The 25660-nt window shown below is 36.3% G+C and overlaps 2 protein-coding genes across 3 annotated transcripts in view; one reads left to right on the top strand and one right to left on the bottom strand.

The window, feature by feature from the left end:
- LOC106874770 (uncharacterized) overlaps positions 1-2655 on the bottom strand; it is a 30305-nt gene extending 27650 nt beyond the window's left edge. Inside the window, exons 1-2 of one of the 2 annotated variants that reach the window (XR_016238606.1) lie at positions 1479-2631; positions 396-1387 (exon numbers count right to left, since the gene is read on the bottom strand). The gene's annotated coding sequence lies outside the window, so the exon portion shown is untranslated. Of the gene's footprint in view, positions 1-395; positions 1388-1478 lie in introns of both variants that reach the window. The other variant, XM_089343303.1, reaches the window with a different exon arrangement.
- Positions 2656-2672: 17 nt separating this feature from the next.
- The window catches only part of LOC106874769 (dnaJ homolog subfamily C member 28), a 44718-nt gene continuing 21730 nt past the window's right edge, over positions 2673-25660 (top strand). Inside the window, exons 1-5 of the mRNA XM_089343305.1 lie at positions 2673-2901; positions 6849-7090; positions 9323-9535; positions 12198-12308; positions 20590-20756. Coding sequence (XP_089199431.1) covers positions 6938-7090; positions 9323-9535; positions 12198-12308; positions 20590-20756 — 644 coding nt within the window. The 5' untranslated portion in view covers positions 2673-2901; positions 6849-6937. The remainder of the gene's footprint in view (positions 2902-6848; positions 7091-9322; positions 9536-12197; positions 12309-20589; positions 20757-25660) is intronic.

A 25660-nucleotide genomic window follows, 5' to 3' on the forward strand; every position in this document is an offset into this window, starting at 1 on the left:
GAAAAATTTCTTTTTGGTCTTTGCACAGCCATATGAATTCCCGATGGTTAGGGTTACGGTCGGAATTCCCTAACGCAAACCCTAACCCTAACTCTAAACCCTTCAAAATAAATCGCGCTCTCTGTATGTCTTTCGCTGTTATGTCATCGTTTCCCTGTTTCTCTCCAACACTTTTTACGGAAAAGGCCGATCTTTGGTAAAGATCGCCGAAGACACTTTTTATGGAAAAGGACGATATTTAGGTAATCGTACCGAAAGATCGCCCACATCCGTAAAAATTTTCTAAAATGAAAAGTTATATGCCGTCGTTAAAATAGAATTGTCAAAAGGGAAATGCATTTTGTGCTTTACAAGTCAAAAAGTGAAAAATGACGAAAAGTAAAATTCAGATTTACTAATGCATTCCATTCCTGTGGATGCCTTGAGGGTGATCTTGCTGTTACTTCAAGAATGTCGAGCGACCACATTGAGATCCGCTTAGTGTTTAATATAAGGGCACGCTGTCTTACGTCGGCTAGATTTGTGACGTCGGAAAAAAAAAAAAAATAAAAAAAAAAAAGGCGATTGCGGACTTTTGAAACAGCTAGAAATAACAGCCAAATCTCTTTACAGTGTTTGCTATATGATGGGCGTCCTGTCACAGGGTTGGACGGTCTTTCGGAATAGCTAGAAATAACAGCCAAACCCCATTTTTTTTTTATTTGGTTATATGGGATGCTTAAACCAGAATTCTTTTTTTTTTTAAACTTTTAATTACTTGACAAAAACGAAAATACCAGATGTGAAAAGAAAAAAAATCTAGTTTCCAATTCTTAAATATACAAAAATATATTCAATCGAAAATAAATAAATAAAATAAGACTTTACAACTCAATGTACAGTTTTCCTGAAGTCTGACATAAAGGAAAGCATTTACTTTTTTCTTTTTTTATAAATGAAAAACAATGTCGAAAAATGAAATTTATATGGCATTGATTAATTGTCCAATTATATTTCACAAGACAAAGTTTCCACACACACACACACACACACACACACATATATATATATATATATATATATATATATATATACAGATATGCAATGTATTTTGTAAAACTTATTAATATTGTTATTTTTCACAATTCCAGAAAATCAGAATTAGAATTCATTTTAATTGGTTAGCTTGTTGATCTTTTTAAAGAAATTATCTTGACTGCCTTGAAAGGAGATAAAATCAAATCCGCAATGCGTAGTACTTCCTTGCTCGCCATCTCATATGAACGAGAGATAATTTCTCATGGAGGAAAAAATGCATCTATGTTCGCACTGGAAATTTCTTGCGGCAAACTCTTTCATCACACCATAATCTGGTATATGAGAACACATTGAGTTCAGAATACTGTATCTGGAAATAGAAGAGGCAATGATCAGCTGTATTGAATGGAAACAAAACGGAAAGGGTCAAAATGATATTAAAGAAATTTCATATTACGTACCGTTAGAATTTACGGCGGATAAACCTACGGTTCATAGCTTCGTCGACATGTTTCCATTTTCAGGCAAAAGTAAAGAATACGTACACCCTATGGTTAGGGTTAGCGTTTTTGTTTCGCAAAAAAACGGGTAGTGTACGTATTTTTTTACCTCCGCCCCTTTTTTATATCCTCCGTCGAACCACTTCAAGAGACTTTTGATGGGTGGGATTCTGATCTAAGCGCCCCATGTGAAACCAATATGGTTAGTGCAGACCTCGGGATCTGGATCAAGGAAGTAATTGGCATGATTCGCCGTTCGGTGAATACATCCAAGTTAGTGGACAATACAATAGCTTGCCCCTTTATCAGTAAAAAGTGTTGTTCCTGGCAAAACATTTCCTTATTGTAGCTTCTCAGTACTCTTGTCAGGTACTCGCTGAAGGATAACCTTTTTCAGCAGTGGTGCTATAACAGTCAACGCCCCGAAATTGCTGGTCCATTCCGTCTAAGACTTTCTGAATGCCACACCTAATGAAGAATGACCAAGGATTGACGTATTTCTGCAAGCTGAAGAACTTCCTGAATGAGAAAGAGGCGGTAGCGTAGTTTAATCTTCAGCAACCTAGAAGTAAATTTTGTCCAAAAGTAATGGATAAAATTATTTTAGCACACCGTATGCAAATTAAACAACTTCAAAAAGAGTGTCTGTGTATTAAATACAGGGTATAGTATATTGCGTGGAGGCGCAATGGCCCAGTGGTTAGGACCGGGCATTGTGAGTGTTTATTGAGCGAAAACACCCAAAAGCTCCACGAAGCTCCGGCAGGGAATGGTGGTGAACCCTGCTATACTCTTCCACCACAACTTTCTCTCACTCTTACTTCCTGTTTCTGTTGTGCCTGTAATTCAAAGGGTCAGCCTTGTCGCACTGTGTCACGCTGAATCTCTCCTGAGAACTATGTTAAGGGTACACGTGTCTGTGGAGTGCTCAGCCACTTGAACGTTAATTTCACGAGCAGGCTGTTCCGTTGATCGGATCAACTGGAACCCTCGACGTCGTAAGCGACGGAGTGCCAACAACACATAGTATATTGCACAAGCGACCCGGATCTCTGGAGGCCTGGTATGAAGTCCGGTACTACACAAGTTTCCTGGGACAAGTAACACAAACCGGTGTTCTACAAAAATGTCTTCTGTTAATAAAAATACATCTGTTTTGTTATTATTGTAATTAATAAAAAAATATTCTCATGTATAAATTTTAATTTAAATTATATTGCAATGTCAGATAAATATTCTAAAATATACATGGAATAATCAAAGATTCTGAAAGAAGGAAATAATTGAATATTTTGAAGGAAAAACCCGTGTAAACATTGTAACAATTGTTTCTGTATGACCGTCTAGATATAACAACAACCGAGACGTCTTCTGAAGTTCCAAGGTAAAAATGTTAAGATTTCACTCTAACAATAATAATAATCCTTTCTACTAAAGGTATAAAGCCTGAAATTTTGTGGGGAGGGGACAAGTTGATTATATCGATCCCAGTACTCAACTCGTACTTTATTTTATCGACTCCAAAAGGATGAAAGGCAAAGTCGACCTCGACGGAATCTAATGATAATTATTACAATTATGAACTTTTGGACTTGGTTTTAATTTAATTTTAATTGAAATATCAGAGAGAAAGTTTATATTTGCTTACAAGTACGTGGAAATAAATTCTAAATGTATTTATTGTGTATTTAATAGGAATTATTTATAGACAAGGTTAAAGCCTCCCTGTCCGTCCTGATAATGATGGAGCGATTAGAAAAAGCAGTTAAATAACCCTTAAATGACTCGTCGTTTTGAATATGGAAATGAGGAAAGCAATGCATTCGATAATGTAGCGTGAAAATATGGAATGGTCACGGCTGGATACTTTTGATCATATGTTTGTGGCTACAATACGCACACAGACTATCATACACATATACAAATACTGGATCTATTTTAAAACGGGGCCACATTTTTCATTAAAGTTAGATGTTTTATATGACACATTGTACCAGTGTTCCAAGTTTCAAAGTGTTTCGTTAATGAAAAATGTGGCCCCCGTTTTAAAAAAGATCCCAAATACTTGTATATGCATACATACAAATACGTACATATATACTAACGTATATAAATACATACATACAAGCATAGACGTACATAGTGCATACATATACACGCACGTACAAGCGCAATACATACACATACATGTCTATACACGCATACACCCCCACAGGTACAACGTAGATATATGCATGCGTGCGTACATACTATCTCTCCTTCTCCCCTGAATCACCGCTTCTTGTTGATTGATGTGTATGTGCTTCTGACCACCTTCATACCTGTCGCCAAATGCCTCCCACTTTCCTCATACACTCTTGCAACCCATTATCTCTGTTTCTCCCCCCCCCCCCACACTTTATCATCATCATCATCATCATCATCTTTATTATTATTATTTAGGTGGCAGAATCGTTAGCCCTCCGGGAAAAATGCTTAGTGTTATTTGGTCCACCCTTCCATTTTGCGTTCAAATACTGCTGAGGTCGACTTAGCCTTTCATCCTTTTGGGGTTGGTGAAATAATTACCAGTGGTGCACTGGGTTTGATATAATCGACTAGCCCCCTCCCCTATAATTTCAGGTGTTGTACCTATAGTAAAAAGGATTATTATTATTATTATTATTATTATTAAGGCCGTGAGCTGGCAGAATTGTTAGCATGCTGGGAAAATGCTTCGTGGTATTTCGTCTTTACATTCGAATTCAAATTCTGCTGAGATTGAGTTTACTTTTCATCCTTCTTGGGTTGATAAAAATAAGCACTTGTTGACTACTGAGGGGGTCGATGTAATTGACTTAGCTGGCATTAGGAAGGGCACCCAGCCATAAAAACCATGCTAGAACAGACATGGAGCCTGAACAGCCCTTCAGCTGGTCAGCTCCTGCCAAACCATCCAACCCATGCCAGCATGGAAAAGGGATGTTAAATGGTGATGATGATGATGATGATATATATATGTATGTATGTATATATATATATATATATATATATATATATATATGTATAAATTTAAGGAATGGAGTAAACGCATGTTATAACTGCATACTTTATTCCGACATATGTTTCGAAGAATTGCAATTTATGCGATCCATCGATGTTAAAAATGTAAACTTCTCCTCAGGGAAAGTTTACATTTTTAACATCAACGATTCCTATGGATCGCATAAATTGTAATTCTTCGAAACATATGTCGGAATAAAGTATGCAGTTATAACATGCGTTTACTCCATTCCTTAAATTTTTATATATACTCAAATACCCAAAATATCAAGGAGTTTCTGCTTCACCAACAGGAATTACACCACAGTTATTTTGTGATCGTTGCTACCTTGGTTTCTATTAACCCATTTATTCTATCCGAATTATTATTTATTAGGATAAAATAAATACATATAATTATATATATATATATATAACATTTTTACCAAACGCGAGGGAATGCAACTCTCGAAGTGAGCCTCCTAAAAGCAGACTTAACAGTAAATCATGATTTCGTAATCAGTGCAGTAATATGCACTCTTCAGTACACGTATAGGAACACTTACATCTATTAGTCTACAAATATTTTCTTCCCTGTCTTTAATAATTATGTTTAGTCAATTAGCCTACATTATTCTGTCAGTGCTGACTGCAAAATCCCAGATGATAGTGACATTTTTACCTTCAATAACTGGCTCAGGACGATATTCATACCAGTAAGCAGGGATACCGATTTTGTAGTGTTTAAATGTTTTCCAATGTAAATACTGTCCTACCCTATTGTGCTGACTTTTGTATTCATTTATTGTCAACACAGGACATCTGGAAATGAGATGGTCTATTGTTTAGTCAAATGTGTTGCAGAATCTGCATTTAGGGTCAGTACCATTTTGAAGAATGTTGGCCTCATAGTTTCTGGTAAACAAACTTTGATCTTGGGCCACCAATATGAAACCATCAATATTGTTATTTTGGTTTGTCTCAGGTTCGGTCTTGTTCGTGGGAGGATTTTTATGGGTAGCGAGTTACTACCTGTAACCTTAGGTATCCACAAATTTTCAGCAGTCTTTCAAGTATTTAGAACCCTCCTGATAATCCTTGCTGTCTCTAAGAGACAAACTTTCTGTAGGAGCTCTATCAGGCATTCTATTCCAATCTCCTTCAGCCATTTGTCAATATCTTTGCTTACTGCTCCCAACATACCAATTATTATAGGCACAACCTTTACTGTTCATATGCTCCAAATTTTTCCTATTTCAAATTATTATTATTATTATTATTATTATTATCATTATTAAGGTGGCAAGTTGGCAGAATCATTAGCATTCCTAGCAAAATGCATAGTGGCATTTCACCTATCCTTATGTTCTGAGTTCAAATTCTGTTGAGGTCAACTTTGCCTTTCATCCTTCCAGGGTTGATAAAATAAGTACCAGTTGAACACTGGGGTCAATGTAATCGACTAACCCCCTCCTCCAAAATTTCAGGCCTTGAGCCTTATAATAGAAATTATTATTATTATTATTATTATTATTAAGGTGGTGAGCTGGCAGAAACGTTAGCACATGGGGTGAAATGCTTAGCGATATTTCGTCTGTTGTTATGTTCTGAGTTCAAATTCTGCTGAGGTAGACTTTGTCTTTCATCCTTTCAGGGTTGATAAAATATACTGGGGTCGATCTAATCGACTATCCCCTCCCCCAAAATTTCAGGCCTTGTGCCAAGAGTAGAAAGGATTATTATTATTGTTATTATTATATATACACACACATATATATATTCTTTTCTTCTTATATTTGTTTCAGTCATTAAACTGTGGTCATGCTGGGGCACCACTCTAAAGGGTTTAGTTGAGCAATTTGATCCCCAGCACTTATTTTAAAGTCTGGTACTTATTCTCTCAGTTTCTTTATACTGAACTGCTGAATTGTGAGGATGTAAACAAGCCAACACTGGTTGTCAAGTTATGGTGGGGGAGAAAGACAAGCTCAAAGACAAGTACACACACACACACACACACACACATATATACACATACATATATGATGAGCTTCTTTCAGTTTCCATCTTCAAAACCTCTCACAAGGCTTTGGTTGACCCAAGGCTATAATAGAAGACACTTGCCCAAGGTGCCATGCAGCGGGACTGAACCCAGGCTTCCATACAGTTTTTGTGTATCAAATTCCATTTATAAAATATTGATCTATCCAAGGTAGAATTGAACCTGTAGCTGCATAGTCGCACAGAAAACTACTTAGCTTAGTTGAATAGTTAAGAAGTAGTTTATTGTCTTTTATTCTTTATTTTCAGATGCTGTTGGAATGTGAGAAAGATAGAAAAAACACAAACAAAAATTATAAAAAATAAATAATTATCTAAGACAACTTCAGTTCCTGGAAATGCTGGAAATAATGCTCCGGTTCTGTCATGAAGTGAATGTCCGTAAAATTGCATCTGTTGGTTCCAGTTTTAGGGCATCTCCAGTATGTTCCATCAATGATCTTTTACACCAGTCGTTTAGACTGTGGCCAGGCAAGATTCCTCAATGTTATGTAAGTGTTAGCAATATTTCTAGTGGATGTCGGCATTAGGAAGCACCAACGAGTTGGAATTTCTCTGTTTTGACAGGGATTTATTCAGATTTTTTTTTTTTCAGTGCCTTTGGAAACGTCCTCGAATATCTTTGTAGCCCACCGAAATTTGCGAAAAATAATGTTTTTTTTTAATGAAAAACCCTCCCCCATCTTTCCTGCTGGGCCGATTTTGTGGGCACTATGCACGATGATCCCAACCCCTACCCTTTGGACCGATTTTGTGGACATTACAAACTTAAAAACGACGGGAGAAATCTTTTTGTTCAAAACAAAAAAAATCAACTCTTTATTTATGAATTTCTTAATGACTTTTTTTTTTATTAAAACTGTTTGTTGAAAAAAAAATCATTTTACGCGAATTTTTTTTTTGTTGCTAAAAAGATACTCCAGAGCATTTCCAAGGGCACTGAAAAAAAAAAAAAGAAAAAAAAAAATCTGAAAAATCTCCGTCAAAACGGGAAAAATTCCAGCTTGTTGGTGTTTCCTAACTCCGACGTGCACCATATTTCTTTTACTTTTCCAAGCTGGCAGAATTTTTAGCACGGCATGTCTTTATGTTCTGAGTTCAAATTCTACCGAGGCCAACTTTGCTTTTCATCCCTTCGGGGTCGATAAAATAAGTACCAGTTGAGCACTGGGGAGTGGGTGGATGTAATCGACTTATCCCCTCCATATTTCTTTCATTTTTTTTTTTTTTTGAGGTGGTAGACCGGCAGAATTTTTGGCACCTCAGAGAAAATGCTTCGCAGCATTTCAGGTCGCTTTATGTATTATCTCCCTTACATATTACTGCAATAGGAGTTATGTCCCTTGATTGTAGTTTTAACGCTGTCATCATGCTGTTCAACACATACACACGTACTCATCCTCTCCCACTCTCTCTGAGTATACGTACACACACACACACACACACACAGATACATACACACACAGATACATACGCACACACACATACATACACTGGAGTACTGGGATGTGTAACACTTGCCTAAATACCAATCTTGAGAAATAAGGCTTCTCAAAATCAGAAAAGAGAAAGCTGATTTGAAGAATACAGATCCAATCCATCACTGGAACTGTAAAAATCTGTAAAACTTTCTAGAAGTTTATCATTTAAATATATATGAGCATGTCTAGAGATGCAACTATATGCATGAGAAGACGTACATAAAACAAAACATACAAATCTGCACATATACATACCTACATACAAAAATACCCTGTCGATGTTGAAATGAAGGAGGCTTGGATCTAGGTTAGAAACCGGTTCTTTCTCTATTGGCAAGAAATCTTGAAATAAACCTGAATAATGACATACATATATTGGGACACTGCCTAAATACCAATCTTGAGAAATTAGGCTTCTCAAAACCAGAAACGAGAAAGCTGATTCGAAGAATACAGATCCAATCCATCACTGGAACTGTAAAAACTCTGTAAAACTTCCCAGAAGTTTATCATTTAAATATATATATATATATATAAGCATGTTGAGATATGCAATCATATGCCTGAGAAGACACACATAAAGCAAAACATACAAATCTGCACATACATACATACAAACGATCCCCCATGTTTGTTTTCATTCGGTTTCCTTATATGTTTTCAATGTCATTTTTTTGTTCCCAGCTTTGATCTTCCATAAATCCTAAATTTTATTTTAGAATTTCTGGGAGGAACTGTCTCTGAAGACTCATATTGTCGTTGAATGCTTGAAATGAGGAGTAGATAGACAGCCAACAACTGATGAAGGGTCCTTTCGCTGTGTTTACTTGTCCTGTTTTCCATTTTTTTCTTGTTGTTTACGTATTTAACTCATTTGTTTATGTGTTTCATGTTATTTGCACTGTTGGTGACGTCCGTACCCATATATGCATATATATATATATAATTATGATAATAATATTAGGGATAAAAATCCAAATTTACACGGAAAAATTCAATTTAATTTAATTTATCAAAATTAAAATTAAATTAAGTTTCACAATATATAATGTATAATTTAGAGGAAAAATTATTTTAATATTTATTACTTTGTATTTTTATTATAGGTCTTTTAGTGTATTTACTTATTAAATTTTTCTATATGCGATTGTGGTTTCCTGGTTTCTCTGGCATGTAACCACTAAGCCTTGTACCTCCACTACCAGAACCTAAACAACTCAAATATCTTATTTTTCATTGCAGCTAAGTTCAAATTCATTTCTTGGTCACAAGAGAAAGAATAATTCCATTCATCTCGAGAATTACAACATTTTAAATGTCAACCAAAAAAGCACCGCAGAAGAAGTGCGAGAATCTTATATACGACTTGCGAAAAAGTTTCATCCAGATAGTGGATCGGAGAATGCCAACCCAGAAAAATTTGCCCAGATCCAAGATGCCTATTACTCAATTATGGTGTGTGTTTTTTAATTCCTTAATTGCTTTCAGTCGTTAGACAGTGACCATGCTGGGGCACCGCCCTTGAGGGTTATAAGATGTTAATATTAACACTATAGTTAGTTTGGTTTTATTGTGTTTCATCTCTGTTTATTTAATGGCTCAGTTTTTGCCAGTTTTATCTTTTTAGTGAGATGTATTTCAGTGTTTTGACTCTATACTTGTATCTATATTATATATTTAGGCAGTGTGTTACATAAGCACCATGCATGCATGGGTCGTTGCCAGTGTCGCCTGACTGGTTCACCATGCTGGTGGCACGTAAAAAGCACCATCTGAACATGGTCAATGCTAGCCTCCCCACCCCGACTGGCTCCTGTGTCTGTAGCACATAAAAAGCACCGTCTGAACGTGGCCGATGCCAGTGCCACCTGACTTGCTCCCATGCTGGTGGCATGTAAGAAGCACCCACTACACTCTTGGAGTGGTTGGCGTTAGGAAGGGCATTCAGCTGTAGAAACACTGCCAGATCAGATTGGAGCCTGGTGCAGCCTCCTGGCTTGCCAGTCTCCAGTCAAACCGTCCAACCCATGCCAGCATGGAAAGCGGACATTAAATGATGATGATGATGATGATATAAAATTACCCTGTTGATGTTGAAATTCCAATGAAGGAGCCTTGGATCTAGGTTAGAAACCAGCTCTTTCTCCATTGGCAAGAACTCTTGGAATAATGACACACACACATTTGTATGTCTATAATCTTCCTTTTTATATCTGCTTTCCATGCTGACATGGGGTAGATTGGATTGTTCATCTCAAATGGACTCAATTTTTGGTTGGCACTAGTGCTTGTACATGTCATTTTGGCATAGTTTCTATAGCTAGGTGCATTTCCTATCACCAACTACTTTACATTGTGTATTGGGTGTATTTTCTCATGGCACCAGCACTAGAAAGGATGATAAATCCTCAGCAAAGCAGAACTGAAGATACTTACAACTTTATATTTTCTCTCTTGATTTGCCACTATACACTGGGTGTATTTTTCCTCTCACCAGTACTAGAGAGGTTGATAAATTGTAAGTAAGACATGACTAAAGGATCCTCACAACCCTGTACTTCCTGCATCCATTCACCAGTATAGTCTGGGTGTATTTTCGATGGCACCAGCATTAGAGAGGTTTCCAAGTCCTTGTTATGACATAGCTAAGTAATTTTTCAATCATACTTTATATCTACTCATTTACCAGTCACTCTAATGTGTGCACAGGGAGGGGGTTTTCCATCTTGGTACCTGCATAGGAGGGGGTGCCTTGTCCACATTAAATGTAAAAAGTAGACAGTAATGTGTACTTTTGCTCAGATAATGTGACCGAGAAGTGAAACAGTGAAAGGCTAGAATGTGTGGTTGTATTTAGAGTATTTAGGCAGAGAGAGAGAGGTATTGGTGAGGAGAGAAAAGGCAAGTGATGGACTGTTGCAGAGATGGACAAAGACAAGAATAGATGATGACACAAAAGCAAAAGTAGATGAAAGATGATAAGAAAAGTGGTCCTGAGGGAGAGGGAGTGATGGGTGGCAGTGCACAAAGCTTGACTTATAGTGAATTGGGTACAGACAATTCAGTGAAGTCTCTTCTGGCGATGGGAAAATGTGGTACAGTGACGAAATTGGTCCTAATGCCAACCAGTTTACAGAGTGGACTGGGTGCTTTATATGTGGCACTATGGAGCTGGTAGGGCTGGGAGCTGTACCTAGTTCCATTGTCTGTTGTAGAATGGGTTCTACGACTGGACGCCCTTCCTAATGCCAACCACTTTAGAGAATGGACTGGGTGCCTTTTATGTGGCACCATGGACCTGGTATGGCTGGAAGCTGTACATGGTTCTGTTGTCTGTTGTCACCATCAACATTACCTACAGTGAAGGATGAGGGAGGCAGAATGACGAGGGTGATGGTAGAGGAGGGGATCATTTGTTGTTTGTGAGCATCCTGGATGGTGGTGAGATGAGAAAGAGAAGGAGAGTGAGTAGGAAGACTAATGAAGGAGGTAAAAAATATGTTAGCAAAAAGGTTAAACGAAATGAGAGAATGAACATATAAGCAAACACACACTAGTGGAAAATATAAACTTTGAATATAATCATATGAACATCGAAAAAGCAGGGTTTTAAAAAAGAAGTCCTATAAAATATTTGTTCTGCACTGAGTTATAGATACTCTCTTGTCGCTGTTGCCATAAGAAATGCACTGAACCAGTGATTAGCCCTATTAGACATCTCTAATTATTAAAGACATTATGTGCTTCAAATGCTCCTTAAACACTTCCATGTTTGGAAAGCTATAATTAGTGAAATTTTAATTAGATCATCCTGCAAAATGAAATTTAATTAGTTGAAATATGTCCAAATACATATAAATATTGCTTGATGCCATTAGACATTCTAAAATACTGTTAAAGCATTTACAAATTGAAAATATAGAAGTCCAGACATTACTTATGGGATGACCTGATAATTATAATGTTGTTCACTAATTACAATAATTAAATAAGACAGAAATCAAACTCTAACTAATAATTTCATTGATTTTTTTCTTCAGCTATTAATGACAACAAAGAAATAGACAATAATTAACAAATGATTTGCTAAAATTTGAATTATAATTATAATTTCTAGAGGAACTTACAACAGCATCAGGTTTCCAAACCAGAAATACCTCTAAAAGATGAAGACAGTGAGAAAATTGAACGTCTGTCTCCACACCATCGACATTACCTCAGCTTTGAAGTAAGTTTTGTTTTGGTAGTGATTCCTTTTGTTTCTTCCTACTGCAGAGAATCTGAATCTTTTTGCTTTTTGTAACACACTGCATATCCAAAAAAATGCTTCTGATGCTCTTTACAAAGAAAGTTAACAACACTAACAAAATTTTATTATTCTTTTTTTGTCTTTGGTCAGTAAGTGTTACTTCCTATTTGTTTTTGTCTAAAAATCAAAGGAAATGACTACTATTCCCTTCAAACTTTGCTTCTGTAATCTGGACATCAATGTTTTGAAACTGACCTATTTTCCATTACATTTCAGACAGATTCAGCACTGAGTTGCTGAAGCAGAAATATCGTTATAACAAATATTCTGCTCAATACCACAGATTTGATTGTCAGTTGCTTGACCTTAGCCACTTGAGCATGTCCCTTATTGGCAGACAATATGTGCATCTCTGATGACGAACAGCAGTAGTGGCGGAGCATCATAACCATGTGTTGAGAGGGATTCTTTGGGGCTTGAATAAATATCATAAGAAAAGCAAAGTTTGAAGGAAATATTAGCCATTTTTGATGCTTTCTAGGGCTGAACAATTAATTCCTAGCACACTTTTCATGCTCTTTGCATTGAAAATTAAAATCAAATAAACTTTTAAAGTTAAAATTTTTTTAAATAATTCTCGGTGTAGCAAGAAGCGGCAAGCTGGTAGAAACATAAGCACACCTAGCAAAATGCTCAGCGGTATTTCGTCTGCCGCTACGTTCTGAGTTCAAATTCCGCCGAGGTCGACTTTGCCTTTCATCCTTTCGGGGTCAATTAAATAAGTACCAGTTACGCACTGGGGTCGATATAATCGACTTAATCTGTTTGTCTGTCCTTCTTTGTCCCCTCTGTGTATAGCCCCTTGTGGGCAGTAAAGAAATTAGAAGGTTGCTTCCCAACCACATGGTTCCGGGTTCAGTCCCACTGCATGGAACCATGGACAAGTGTCTTCTAGTATAGCCTTGGGCCAGCCAAAACCTTGTGAGTGGATTTGGTAGATGGAAACTGAAAGAAGCCTGTTGTATATATATATATGTGTGTGTGTGTGTGTGTGTGTGTGTATGTCTTTGTGTTTGTCCCCCAACCCCACTTGACCACTGGTGTTGGTGTGGTTACATCTCTGTAACTTAGTGGTTTGGCAAAAGAGACTGATAAAAATAAGTACCAGGCTTAAAAAATAAGACCTGGGGGTTGATTTCTTTGACTAAAACACTTCAAGGTAGTACTCCAGCATGGCCACAGTCAGATGACCGAAACAAGTAAAAGAATAGGCACAAAGCAGGAAATTTCGAGGGGAGGGGGTACAGTCAATTACATTGACCCCGGTACTCAACTTGTACTTATTTTATTGACTCCAAAAGGATGAAAAGCAAAGCCAACCTTGGTGGAATTTGAACTCAGAACTTAAAAACAGATTTTATACCACTATTGCCCAGTGTGCTAACAGTTCTGCCAGCTCGCTGCCTTTGTGAAAAAAAAAGAATTAAAAATTAATAAAAAAAAATTATTGTTTACTTTGTTTTATTAATTATACATGTGCAGTATAAATACATGCTCTCTTTCTTTCCTATATACTCTTGCAAATTCTAAACCCATGTTCCCAGTTCTTTTTGCTCCCATCCATTTTTATTCACCTCTTGTACCTTGAGAATCCACTTGTTTTTATCTCTTCCCACTTTACCACAATCAACCTCAGCTCCTCATCTGGAAAGTGAGTAGTTATGTAGCCCCTCTACAGTAGAGAAACCTGTTCTGTTCTGACCCCTTCCCTCATACTTTAACCCCTCCTCATCTTGCATAAAAGCCACCTCCCTTGGGGTTTATAATCTTGCAAGTTGCACGGTGTTCTTGCTGGTGAAATGAAGAAGGACTCAGTCCATTGTGTAAAGTGGTTGGTGTTATGAAGGGTGTTCAGCTGTAGAAACCTTACCAAAATAAACAATGGAGCATGATGCAGCCCTTGGACATGTTGGATCCTGTCAAACCATGCCACCATGGAATCATCATCACAATCATCATTTAACGTCTGTTTTCCATGCTGGCATGGGCTGAATGGTTTGATAGGAACTGGTAAGGCCGGGTGTCACACAAAGTTCCATTGTCTGTTCTGGCATGGCTTCTATAGCTGGATTCCCTTCCTAATGCCAACCACTTTACAGAGTGGACTGGGTGCTTTATATGTGGCACTATGGAGCTGGTAGGGCTAGGAGCTCCATAGTATTTTTCATGTGGCACCAGCTATAGTGGATGGGTCTTCTTAAGTACAGCAAAGTGCCAGACATATAAGGCTCAGTGTCTTGAGTTTGGTCTTCAATATTTCACCCCATGTGTTCCTGGGTCTCCCTCTTCCACAAGCTTCATCCACTTGAAGTGATCGGCACTTCTGTATGCAACTGTCTACATCTGTATACATCACATGACCAAACCAACGCAGTCTTCTCTCTTGCACACGTCGAGGGTTCCAGTTGATCCGATCAACGGAACAGCCTGCTCGTGAAATTAACGTTCAAGTGGCTGAGCACTCCACAGACACGTGTACCCTTAACATAGTTCTCTGGGATATTCAGTGTGACACAGCATGACAAGGCTGGCCCCTTTGAAATACAGGCACAACAGAAACAGGAAGTAAGAGTGAGAGAAAGTTGTGGTGGAAGAGTACAGCAGGGTTCGCCACCATCCCCTGCCGGAGCCTCGTGGAGCTTTTGGTGTTTTTGCTCAATAAACACTCACAACGCCCGGTCTGGGATTCGAAACTGTGATCCTATGACCGCGAGTCCGCTGCCCTAACCACTGGGCCATTGCGTCTCCACACTAGAACAAGTACAAGATAAAAAAAAGATAAAAGATAGTCTTTGGTAGCTCTTAACAAAATTAAAACCCATGTCAATGAACTGTTAATTCTCAATATTCAATAATTCCATTTTATTGATTTATTCCCATACAACAACATATTTTATTAAAATTACTTCATACACAATAATAGTAAAAGAAAAAAAACTGAAAGGATCATGCTCCAGTTATGCAGGCATGTATACACCACCTCCATATTTTTATTACATGAAATAACATTTTCTGGTGTAAAACACATGTTTTGGACGCTTATCAAGGGAAATTGAATTACATATCAACAATAAACATTCAAATCTCTGCAGTGGTCTGCTCTATTTTCATATGGTGCAACGAAAATTGTTTCAAAATTTGGTATGTGCCCAGCAATTTTAAGAGCAGGGTGTAAGTTGGTTATATCAATTCCAATGTTCAGTTGGTGCTTATTTTATTAACCCTGAAAGGATAAAAGGCAAAGTTGACCCCAGTGGCGTTTGAACTCAGAGTGTAGAGAACCAAAAGAAATGCTGCTGAGCATTTTGTGTGACGTGCTAATGATTCAGCCAGTTCACCACCTAGGTAATTAAATAATAATAATAATAATAATAATGATGATGATGATGATGATGATGATGATGATGATGATGATGATGATGATGATGATGATGATGATGATGACGATAATGATGATGATGATGATGATGATGATGATGATGATGATGATGATAATAATCCTTTTTACTAAAGGCCTGAAATTTGGTGGGGAGAGGATAGGTGATCACATCGACCCCAGTACTTCACTGGTACTTAATTCATCGACCATGTACTATCTCGTGGCTTTGAGATTTCAAAGGCGCGATTATTTATTTTTAGAATGACATTGTAAGGTAGGTGTGAGAGGCCAGATCTGGCTGATTTGATGATAAAACAGGTAGAATATTTGAGCTGGATATGGTCGGTTTAAATGCGAAAGGGTTAATGGTTTCCAATTTTGGTACAAGATGAGCAACTTTAGGTGACGGGATAGTCTGTTACATCAACCCCATTGCTCTACTGCTACTTATTTTATCCTCCATGAAAGGGTGACAAGCAAAGTCAGTCTTGATGGAATTTTTTATTGTTGTTGTTTTAGTTCTTCAGGTCCTCTCTGATTGCATTGGTTTCTATGATTAAAGGTCTTTCCAATAGTGACCATCCCATCTTTTATTCAGACATAATGTACCAGGGTGTGGAGGCACAATGGCCCAGTGGTTAGGGCAGCGGACTCGCGGGCATAGGATCGCGGTTTCGATTCCCAGACCGGGCGTTGTGAGTGTTTATTGAGCGAAAACACCTAAAGCTCCACGAGGCTCCAGCAGGGGATGGTGGTGAACTCTGCTGTACTCTTCCGCCACAACTTTCTCTCACTCTTACTTCCTGTTTCTGTTGTGCCTGTAATTCAAAGGGTCAGCCTTGTCACACTGTGTCACGCTGAATATCCCCGAGAACTACATTAAGGGTACACGTGTCTGTGGAGTGCTCAGCCACTTTCACGTTAATTTCATGAGCAGGCTGTTCCGTTGATCGGATCAACTGGAACCCTCGACGTCGTAAGCGACGGATTGCCAACAACAACAGTGTGCCAGGGACTACACTATTCAATGTGACATTTGTTTTCATTGTTATTCTTGCTCTGGTTGTACAGTCTCAAGTCAGTTTTGATCGAGTGTACTTATAATTAAAGACAGTCCATCTGTGACCATCCAGTCTTTTACTCAGATTAGTGTATGTAGGACCACATTACCGTTGTTGTTGTTGTTGTCCCTGCTGCTCTGGTTATTTAATATTGATTCAATTTACCTATAATTAAAGACAGTCCACCTGTGACCATCCTGCCCTATGTTCAGACACAGTGTATCTAGGATTACATTATCTAATGTGACATTAGTTGTCATTGTTCTGATCGTTTAACCTTGACTGAGTTTATTGATTATTAAAAAGTGCTCCAACTGTGACCATCCTGTCTTTTGTTTAGACACAGTGTATTAAGGACTACATTATTTGATGTGACGTTTGTTGTCATTGTTTTTGTTGTTCTGGTTGTGTGGCCACAGATCAGCTTTGATCAAGTTTACCTATGCTCAGAGACTGTCCACCTGTGACCATCCTGCATATTATTCAGACGTTGTGTATGTAGGACTACATTAGTCAATGTGACATTTGTTGTCATTGTTCTAATTAACCTCGATTGAGTTTACCTATAATCAAAAAGTGCTCCAGCTGTGACCATCCTTCCTTTTATTCAGACATAGTGACATAGTGTATCTTGGACTACATTATCCAATGTGACCTGTCATTTTTGTTGTTTTGGTTATTTAACTTTGATCTTGTTTACCTATAATTTAAGCTGCTCCAGCCATGATGATCCAATCTTTTATTCAGACATAGTGTATCTAGGACTATATCATTGAATGTGACTTTCATCTTTATTCCTGTTGTCATTATTGTTGTTGTTTCCATTAATGTCACCACTGACTAAATGGGTTTGTGATCCACTTCCATAATGCTGTTCTTCTGTACAGGGCTTAAGGGGTTTCAAGGCTTGCTTTGCAACCACATGGTTTCAGGTTCAGTCCCACTGCATGGTATAGCTCCAGATTGCCCAATGGTTTGTGAGTGGAATTAGTGGATGGAAATTGTGTGGAAGCCTGTCATGTATAATATATGTATGGGGATATATCTTTCTATATATCTATGTGTGTATATATATATATATATGTGTGTGTGTGTGTGTGTGTGTGTGTGTGTGTATGTATATATATATCTGTACACACACATGCACATATATCTATATACACACACACATATATATATACACATACATACTTACTCTCTTTACTCTTTTACTTGTTTCTGTCATTTGACTGCGGCCATGCTGGAGTACTGTCTTTAGTCAAATAAATCGATAGCAGGACTTATTCTTTGTAAGCCTAGTACTTATTCTATCGGTCTCTTTTGCCGAACCGCTAAATTACAGGGACGTAAACACATCAGCATCGGTTGTCAAGCGATGGTGAGGGGACAAACACACACACACAAACATATACACACACATACATATATATATATATACACATATACATAAACGTTTACTATTAATTCCGTGAAATATTCGCAGGTCCCGCTAGTTAAATATTATTAGGGGTCGTATTTTTTTTATTATCGTTTTATTATTTTATTATCTTTCAGTCATTAGACTACGGCCATGCTGGGGCACCGCCTTGAATTTTTAGTCAAATCAATTGGCACCTGTAGTTTTTTTTTCCACTTTTTTTTTTAGAGTCTTGTATTTATACTATTGGTCTCTTCTGCTGAACTGACTGCTATGCAAGGGGAACATAAGCAAACCAGCACCGGGTGAAACACAGACGCAGCCAAACATACATGCGTATATAATATTATAAGCGAAGATATGTCTTCACGTGGATGACTTTACAGTTCAGTCAATTAAGACATCTCTCTCTGTATCTATCTCTTTCTCTCTCTCTTTGTGTTATTGAATGTAAAAAACTGTCACGAGATGTGTGTATAATAGGAAGTGACATGCGTTCAATTTCAATCAATGTTTCAGTACCAAGTGTAGAACGGTCTGTTAACTCTGGAAAATAAATAACAACATCGATAAAGGGAAACAATGGAATGTCTCATTGATTGTGGAGAAGAAAGGACACAATAAATAAATATATAAATAAATAAATAAATGATAAGAATATAAACTAAAGGTGAATTAGAATATATTTATATATATATGCATGTGTATATATATATATATATATATATATATATATATATATCAACTTTAAATAGAGCTCAAAACTGAGTATTTTGCTAAGATTGTTAACAGATACTATATTCTTTTGCCAAATTTTTGGTATAAAGAAATATATATAAACACACACACACACACACACACACACACACATATATATATATATATATATATATATATATATATATATACACGCATATACATGTATATTTGTATATTCATATTTGTCTCCCTATCTATCTATCTATGTATCTATATATATATACTTTTTTTGTTTTACTTATTTCAGTCATTAGACTGTGGCCATGCTGGAGCACCGTCTTTAGTCGAGCAAATCGACCCCAAGACTTATTCTTTGTAAGCCTAGTACTTATTCTATTGTTCTATTTTGCCAAACCGCTAAGTTACAGGGAGATAAACACACCAACATTGGTGTCAAGCAATGGTGGGGGTGGGGGGACAAACAGACACACAACGGGCTTCTTTCAGTTTCCGTCTACCAAATCCACTCACAAGGCTTTGGTTGGGACTGAACCCAGAACCATGTGGTTGGGAAGCAAGCTCCTTACCACACAGCCACTCCTGCACCTATTTATAGTATGTATATATGCATATGCATATACAAAGCGAGGGTTGAAAAGTTCCTGGCTTTAAAGGGATCACAAAAGGCCTGGTTGGAGGCTCAACCTTCCAAGTTCTTTCACAGGTCATAGAAAAACTGAAGGACTGCTGGAATAAGTGTGTGAATCTGAGAGGGGAATATGTTGAATAAAATCATAATTAACTGATCCTCTTCCATTTTCTTTTACCCAAAGCTAGAAACTTTTCAATACCCCTCATGTATATATAAAATATATATATATGAGGGGTTGCTCTGAGTTCAAATTCCACGAAAGTCGACTTTGCCTTTCCTCATTTTGGGGTCGATAAATTAAGTACCAGTTGTGTACTGGGTTGATCTAATAAACTGGACCCCTCTCCCAAAATTTCAGGCCTTGTGCCTAGAGTAGAAAAGAGTGTATATTTTTATTATCATAAACATTAGTGAAATGGTAATGCGTATACTGAAAATTAATGTAAACAGCTTGTTACATTTACTTAAATTTTCTTTTCCAATAAAGCTTTAATCTAGAAAAGGTACAGCATGGCTAGGTACAGGCATGACTGTGTGGTAAGAAGTTTGCATCCCAATTACATGTTTCTGGGTTCAGTTCCACTGCATGGCACCTTGGGCAAGTGTGTTTTTTACTATAGCCTTGGGCTCACTAAAGCTTTATGAGTGGATTTGGTAGACAGAAACTGAAAGAAGCCTATCACATATATATATATATGTGTGTGTTTGTGTGTGTGTGTGTGTATCTTTGTTTATCTCCCCCACTTCACCACTTGACAACTGATGTTGGTGTTTACATCCCTGTAGCTTAGCAGTTTGGAAAAGGTGACTGATAGAATAAGTACTAATCTTTAGAAAAAAAAAAAGTCCTGGTGTTGATTTGTCCAAGGCAGTGCTCCAGCATGGCTGCAGTCAAATGACTGAAACAAATACAAGAATGACTAAGTTTACTCCGCTTGAAATAGCAATTTAAAAATATTTTGAGCCCTCCTTTTTTTCCTGCTTTTAAATAGGGAATCGGCAGTGGAACCCCTACCAGGAGGGAGAGACAATATCGGCAACATCAAATAAGACGAGCAGCAGAGAACATTTTTCAGTACAGGATCGAGAAGTATGGAGAAACGGAGGACAGTGCAATGGTTGTGAAGGACAAGAAAGCAACAAGAAAGCACAAAATAAGGTAATTATTTAACCCTTGGCATTGCTTATCTTGTGAATTTTGGATATTCTTGTAATTGTGAGGCGTTGTGCTAATATCAGAGGTCATTGATTGTCTATTGTATGCTTTCCCTGTTTTGTTGAAATAAATTTCAATATTTAATAGTCATGCCCCAAGTGGGACAGATATTCATTATAATATATATATATATATATATATATATATATATATGAACACACATACATATATATGCATGCATGTAAAAATTTAGATTCAGATGAATTAGGTACTTAAGTTGAGGCACCAGAATTTAGTACGGTAATATCCATAGTTTCAAAATAAGGTGATCAGAATCAAAATAAGCAACAGGATATCCAGAGGTAATGCAGTATGATCGTTTCAAGTGACTCCATTTAATTGAACAATGCAACCATTACATCAATTTAAATGCAGAGCAATCCTCAGCTGCATAAATACATAGAATTAAATTAAAACAGATGGACACATTAGTATGCATGTATGTATATGTGTATATATATATATATATATATATATATATATATATATATATATATTTATTTATAATATAACATAATATACTATGAATAAAATATAACAAATAATTATTAAAAAACCAAAAAAGCCATCAATTTGTTTCGACTTATATATATTTATATATATATATATATATATATATATATATATATATATATATATATATATATATATATATATATATATATTTATATATATAAACAATTTAATTCCCTTATATAGGTCTCATCAGAGCCAGTGATTTGAAGATAGATGAACTTCTGTGTGAAAGGACGGCTGGATTGTAAAAGAATATATATAAGAAATGATGGGATTAAAAATCCTTACAGATATCAAATAAAGCACTCAGTGTATAGGAAACAGGTTAAATTTCCATCAATTAGATACTTGTAAATGTAAGTAGAATACAAATCCCAAGGGATCTAAAATAAAGATATGATTTTCTTCATACATATTATTGAGTGTTGTTACATATATATATATATATATATATATATATATATATATATATATATATATATATATATATATGGAAGACTGTAGGGAATAAAATGTATGACTTAAAGGGTTTGGTCGCTGTTTAGTTACATATTTAGGAATTAGTTATTGATTTACTTATTGAATTTATTTACTGAATCTGTTGTACATAGGATAAATATGTTTGAAAGTTGTGGTTTCTTTGGTATGTTTGTTCCCAAACAACACCACTTATTTTAGTGCTGTTGACACTGCCGCATTGAATGCTACTGCCCAGATGTCGAAACTGTAATGATATATGATGGGCAGCTGATGATGGAGGTATGTTGGATTGTTGGTATGGCTGTTTTTGTATATGTGGAAGAGTATAACAACACATCCTTTTAATATATATACATATATATATATATTAATAATAAAAGGGTAAAATTAATTAATTAATCAATTAATAATTTTACCAAGTAGATCGGTACGTTAAAATTACCTTTTTAGGTAAAATTACACAAATATTCTATAATTATAAACATAATTATAATTAGAGGTCAGCTAATCACTTCACCACATACTAAATTTAGAAATAAGAGTTAAAAATTCCTTTTCTACTACCATAGATGCTTGATCTTGTGCATATTTAACCCTAGCACTTTCAAATTTTATATTTGAAATGCTACACTCATTTCTCAGATCAGCAACACATTGCATTCTTGAACAAGGCACTTCATTTCATGCCTCCCCGCCCTGGCGCCCAGTCCACTCAGCTGCAAATGAGTAACCCTGTGATGAACTGGTGTCCTGTCAGGACGACCAATGGCCTGCCCACCCAGCTAGCAGCAAGGTGGCATCATTCGAAGCTTTCAACACTGTAAGGAGGCACGTTGTGGCCAGTGGTGTGTAACAGCATCTGAGGGCTTGGTCAATATAGTGACATATATATGTATATATATATGTGTGTGTGTGTGTGTGTGTGTGTGTATGTGTATGTGCGTGCATGTATGAATATAACAGATACATGAAGTTTCATCTGTATATTTCAAAAAATTAATTTAGATGTTCAACAAACAGAAATCAATAAGATAAGCAACAGACTGAAATAAATATTTTGGTCAATATGATTGACTAAAACACTTGATGGCGGCGGCCCAGAGTCACTGCACTTCAATCACTGAAACCAGTAAAATTATGTGTGTGTTTGTGTGTGTATGTGTGTGTGTGTATAATGCATATACACACATATATAAATATATATGTGTATATATATATATATATAATACTTATATCTCTATACATACATACACACATGTGTATGTATATATATATATAGAGAGAGAGAGAGAGATATGTATACATTTGAAAATGTATGTGTGTGCATGTATGTAATTATATGTGTATATATATATATATATGTGTGTGTGTGTGTGTTTATATATATGTGTTTATATACACACACACACACACACACACACATATATGTATATAAATATACTTACATATGAATATGTGTGTGTATGTGCACGTATGTCTATATATGTATATACATGTGCGTTTATGTGTGAATATCTGTCTGTGCATATGTACATACACAGACACACACATACACAAACACACACACACACACACATACACACATACACAAACACGTGCACACACACACACAGACAGACACACACAGAGACACACAACAAGTCTTTTGTTAATTCAAATTGATTTTGTTGCAGTATTTCTTGTTGTTGTGTTTCCTGTCTAATGATTTTTTTTTCTTTGTTCTGTTTGCATTTATTTTTGTTGTTTTTATTGTTGGTTTTGTTTGGGTTAACATTTAGCAGATATTTTCCTTTTAGTTTGGCTGTATGAACTGGGTATATAATAGTGTGTATAAATATGTTTACACACACTCACACATCGTCGTGCATATACATGCACTCACATATACAGACACACACGTGTGTATATATGTATGCATTTGTGTATGTTTATGTAGATGTATATGTGTGTGTGTGTACATATATAAATATATATATATTTATATATATATATATACGCACATAGACATACACACACATCACTCTCTCTCTCTCTCTCTCTCTATATATATATATATATATATATATTATATACATTATATATATACATATAAATATGTGTGTTTGTGTGTGCATATGCATATATATAAATATAAATTTATTTATGAGCATATGTTTATGCATATATATATATATATATATACACATGCACACACACACATATATATATATACATACATACACACACACACACACACACACACACACACATATATATACATACATACACACACACACACACACACATACACACACACACATATATATATATATATACACACACACACACACACATATATTGCTATCAATATCTTAAACAAGGCACTTAATTTTTTAATTGCCTCAGTCTGTTCAGCTGTAATTGAGTACCAGCCTAGTGCTGGTACAGTTTTTCTCGCCCTCCAGCTGTCACATACCTAATGTTCTACTAGGTTTAGAGTAGGGTGGCCGAGAGAGTGTCTGTATCTGCTTGTGACTATACAGGCACCTAAAGGAATAAATGAAGCATGGTACAAGTTTTCGAGTCATACTCACTTGTGAGCAACTGCTCACCACATATATGTTTATATTGTTCACACACACAGATGTGCATGCGTGCACACTCATTTGTTCATATATTATGATGGTGATTATCTCATCTTTTCAGATGATGGCCAGCTCGCATTAAAATGATAGTGAGACATCTGTATGTTTTTGGAGTTAAGTTACAAAAGCTTGTACAACACTTTTGCTTCTCTCTCGGTCGTCAAAGAAGGTTCCAGTGACAAGCATTGCAAGATGTTTGATAACTATCTTTGACTGCAGGTTTTGAGCCAGAACATCTTTCTCCTCATGGTTTTGTCAAAGTATCGAGAGCCTCCGCTAGACCAGAGAAATTTATTTAACTCTTGGACAAGACCCTGGCAGATGAAATTATTCAGGGTCAGAATGGACCTGTGAGTAATGGTAATTAAGGGGCAATTTCACACACACACACATACATTTAAATATACATATATATATATATATATATATATATATATATATATATATATATATATAGTAAATCCCCAAAAAACGAAAAAATAAAACAAGAAAAAACAACAATGCGAGGACGTGGTACATGCAAAGTATTAGCAGACGCTCGGGGAAGGAAAGAAAGGTAGTTTATGTTTTGAGCAAAGCTCTTCTTCAGAAACAGGATACAGAGAAAAGTCCAAGACGAAAGGAAGATGGAGGAAAAAAAATCATCAACGATCCGCATGTGGTTACGTTATACTGAGGTATTTACATATATATATATATATAGCTGAGTAGTTATGGAGCCATAACCCTTCTTTAGCTTGTGGAATTGATTCCCTGCAAACACATCGGAGTCTAAGTTTGGATTTAGAATTGTGTAAATATATGAATTTTAAACATATACACACACACACAGAAAATCTGCCTTTTATAGATAAGATATATGTATATATATAGGCGCAGGAGTGGCTGTGTGGTAAGTAGCTTGCTTACCAACCACATGGTTCTGGGTTCAGACCCACTGCGTGGCACCTTGGGCAAGTGTCTTTCTACTATAGCCTTGGGCCGACCAAAACCTTGTGAGTGGATTTGGTAGACGGAAACTGAAAGAAGCCTGTTGTATATATATATATCTATATATATAAATATATTCCAAGCATCCATCTACCAAGATGTCACTGAGGAAGGCATTGACCAGTTCTAACTCATATCTCTGTTACAAGACAACTTCCCCAAGATTCCACGAAATGATCTTGAAACCCAGCAGCTCTTGCTTCCAATGCAAAACTTTTTAACCACATAGCTTCAGTA

The sequence above is a fragment of the Octopus bimaculoides genome, chromosome 27 (assembly GCF_046866305.1).
Source record: "Octopus bimaculoides isolate indiv1 chromosome 27, ASM4686630v1, whole genome shotgun sequence".
Classification (NCBI taxonomy): Eukaryota; Metazoa; Mollusca; class Cephalopoda; order Octopoda; family Octopodidae; genus Octopus; species Octopus bimaculoides.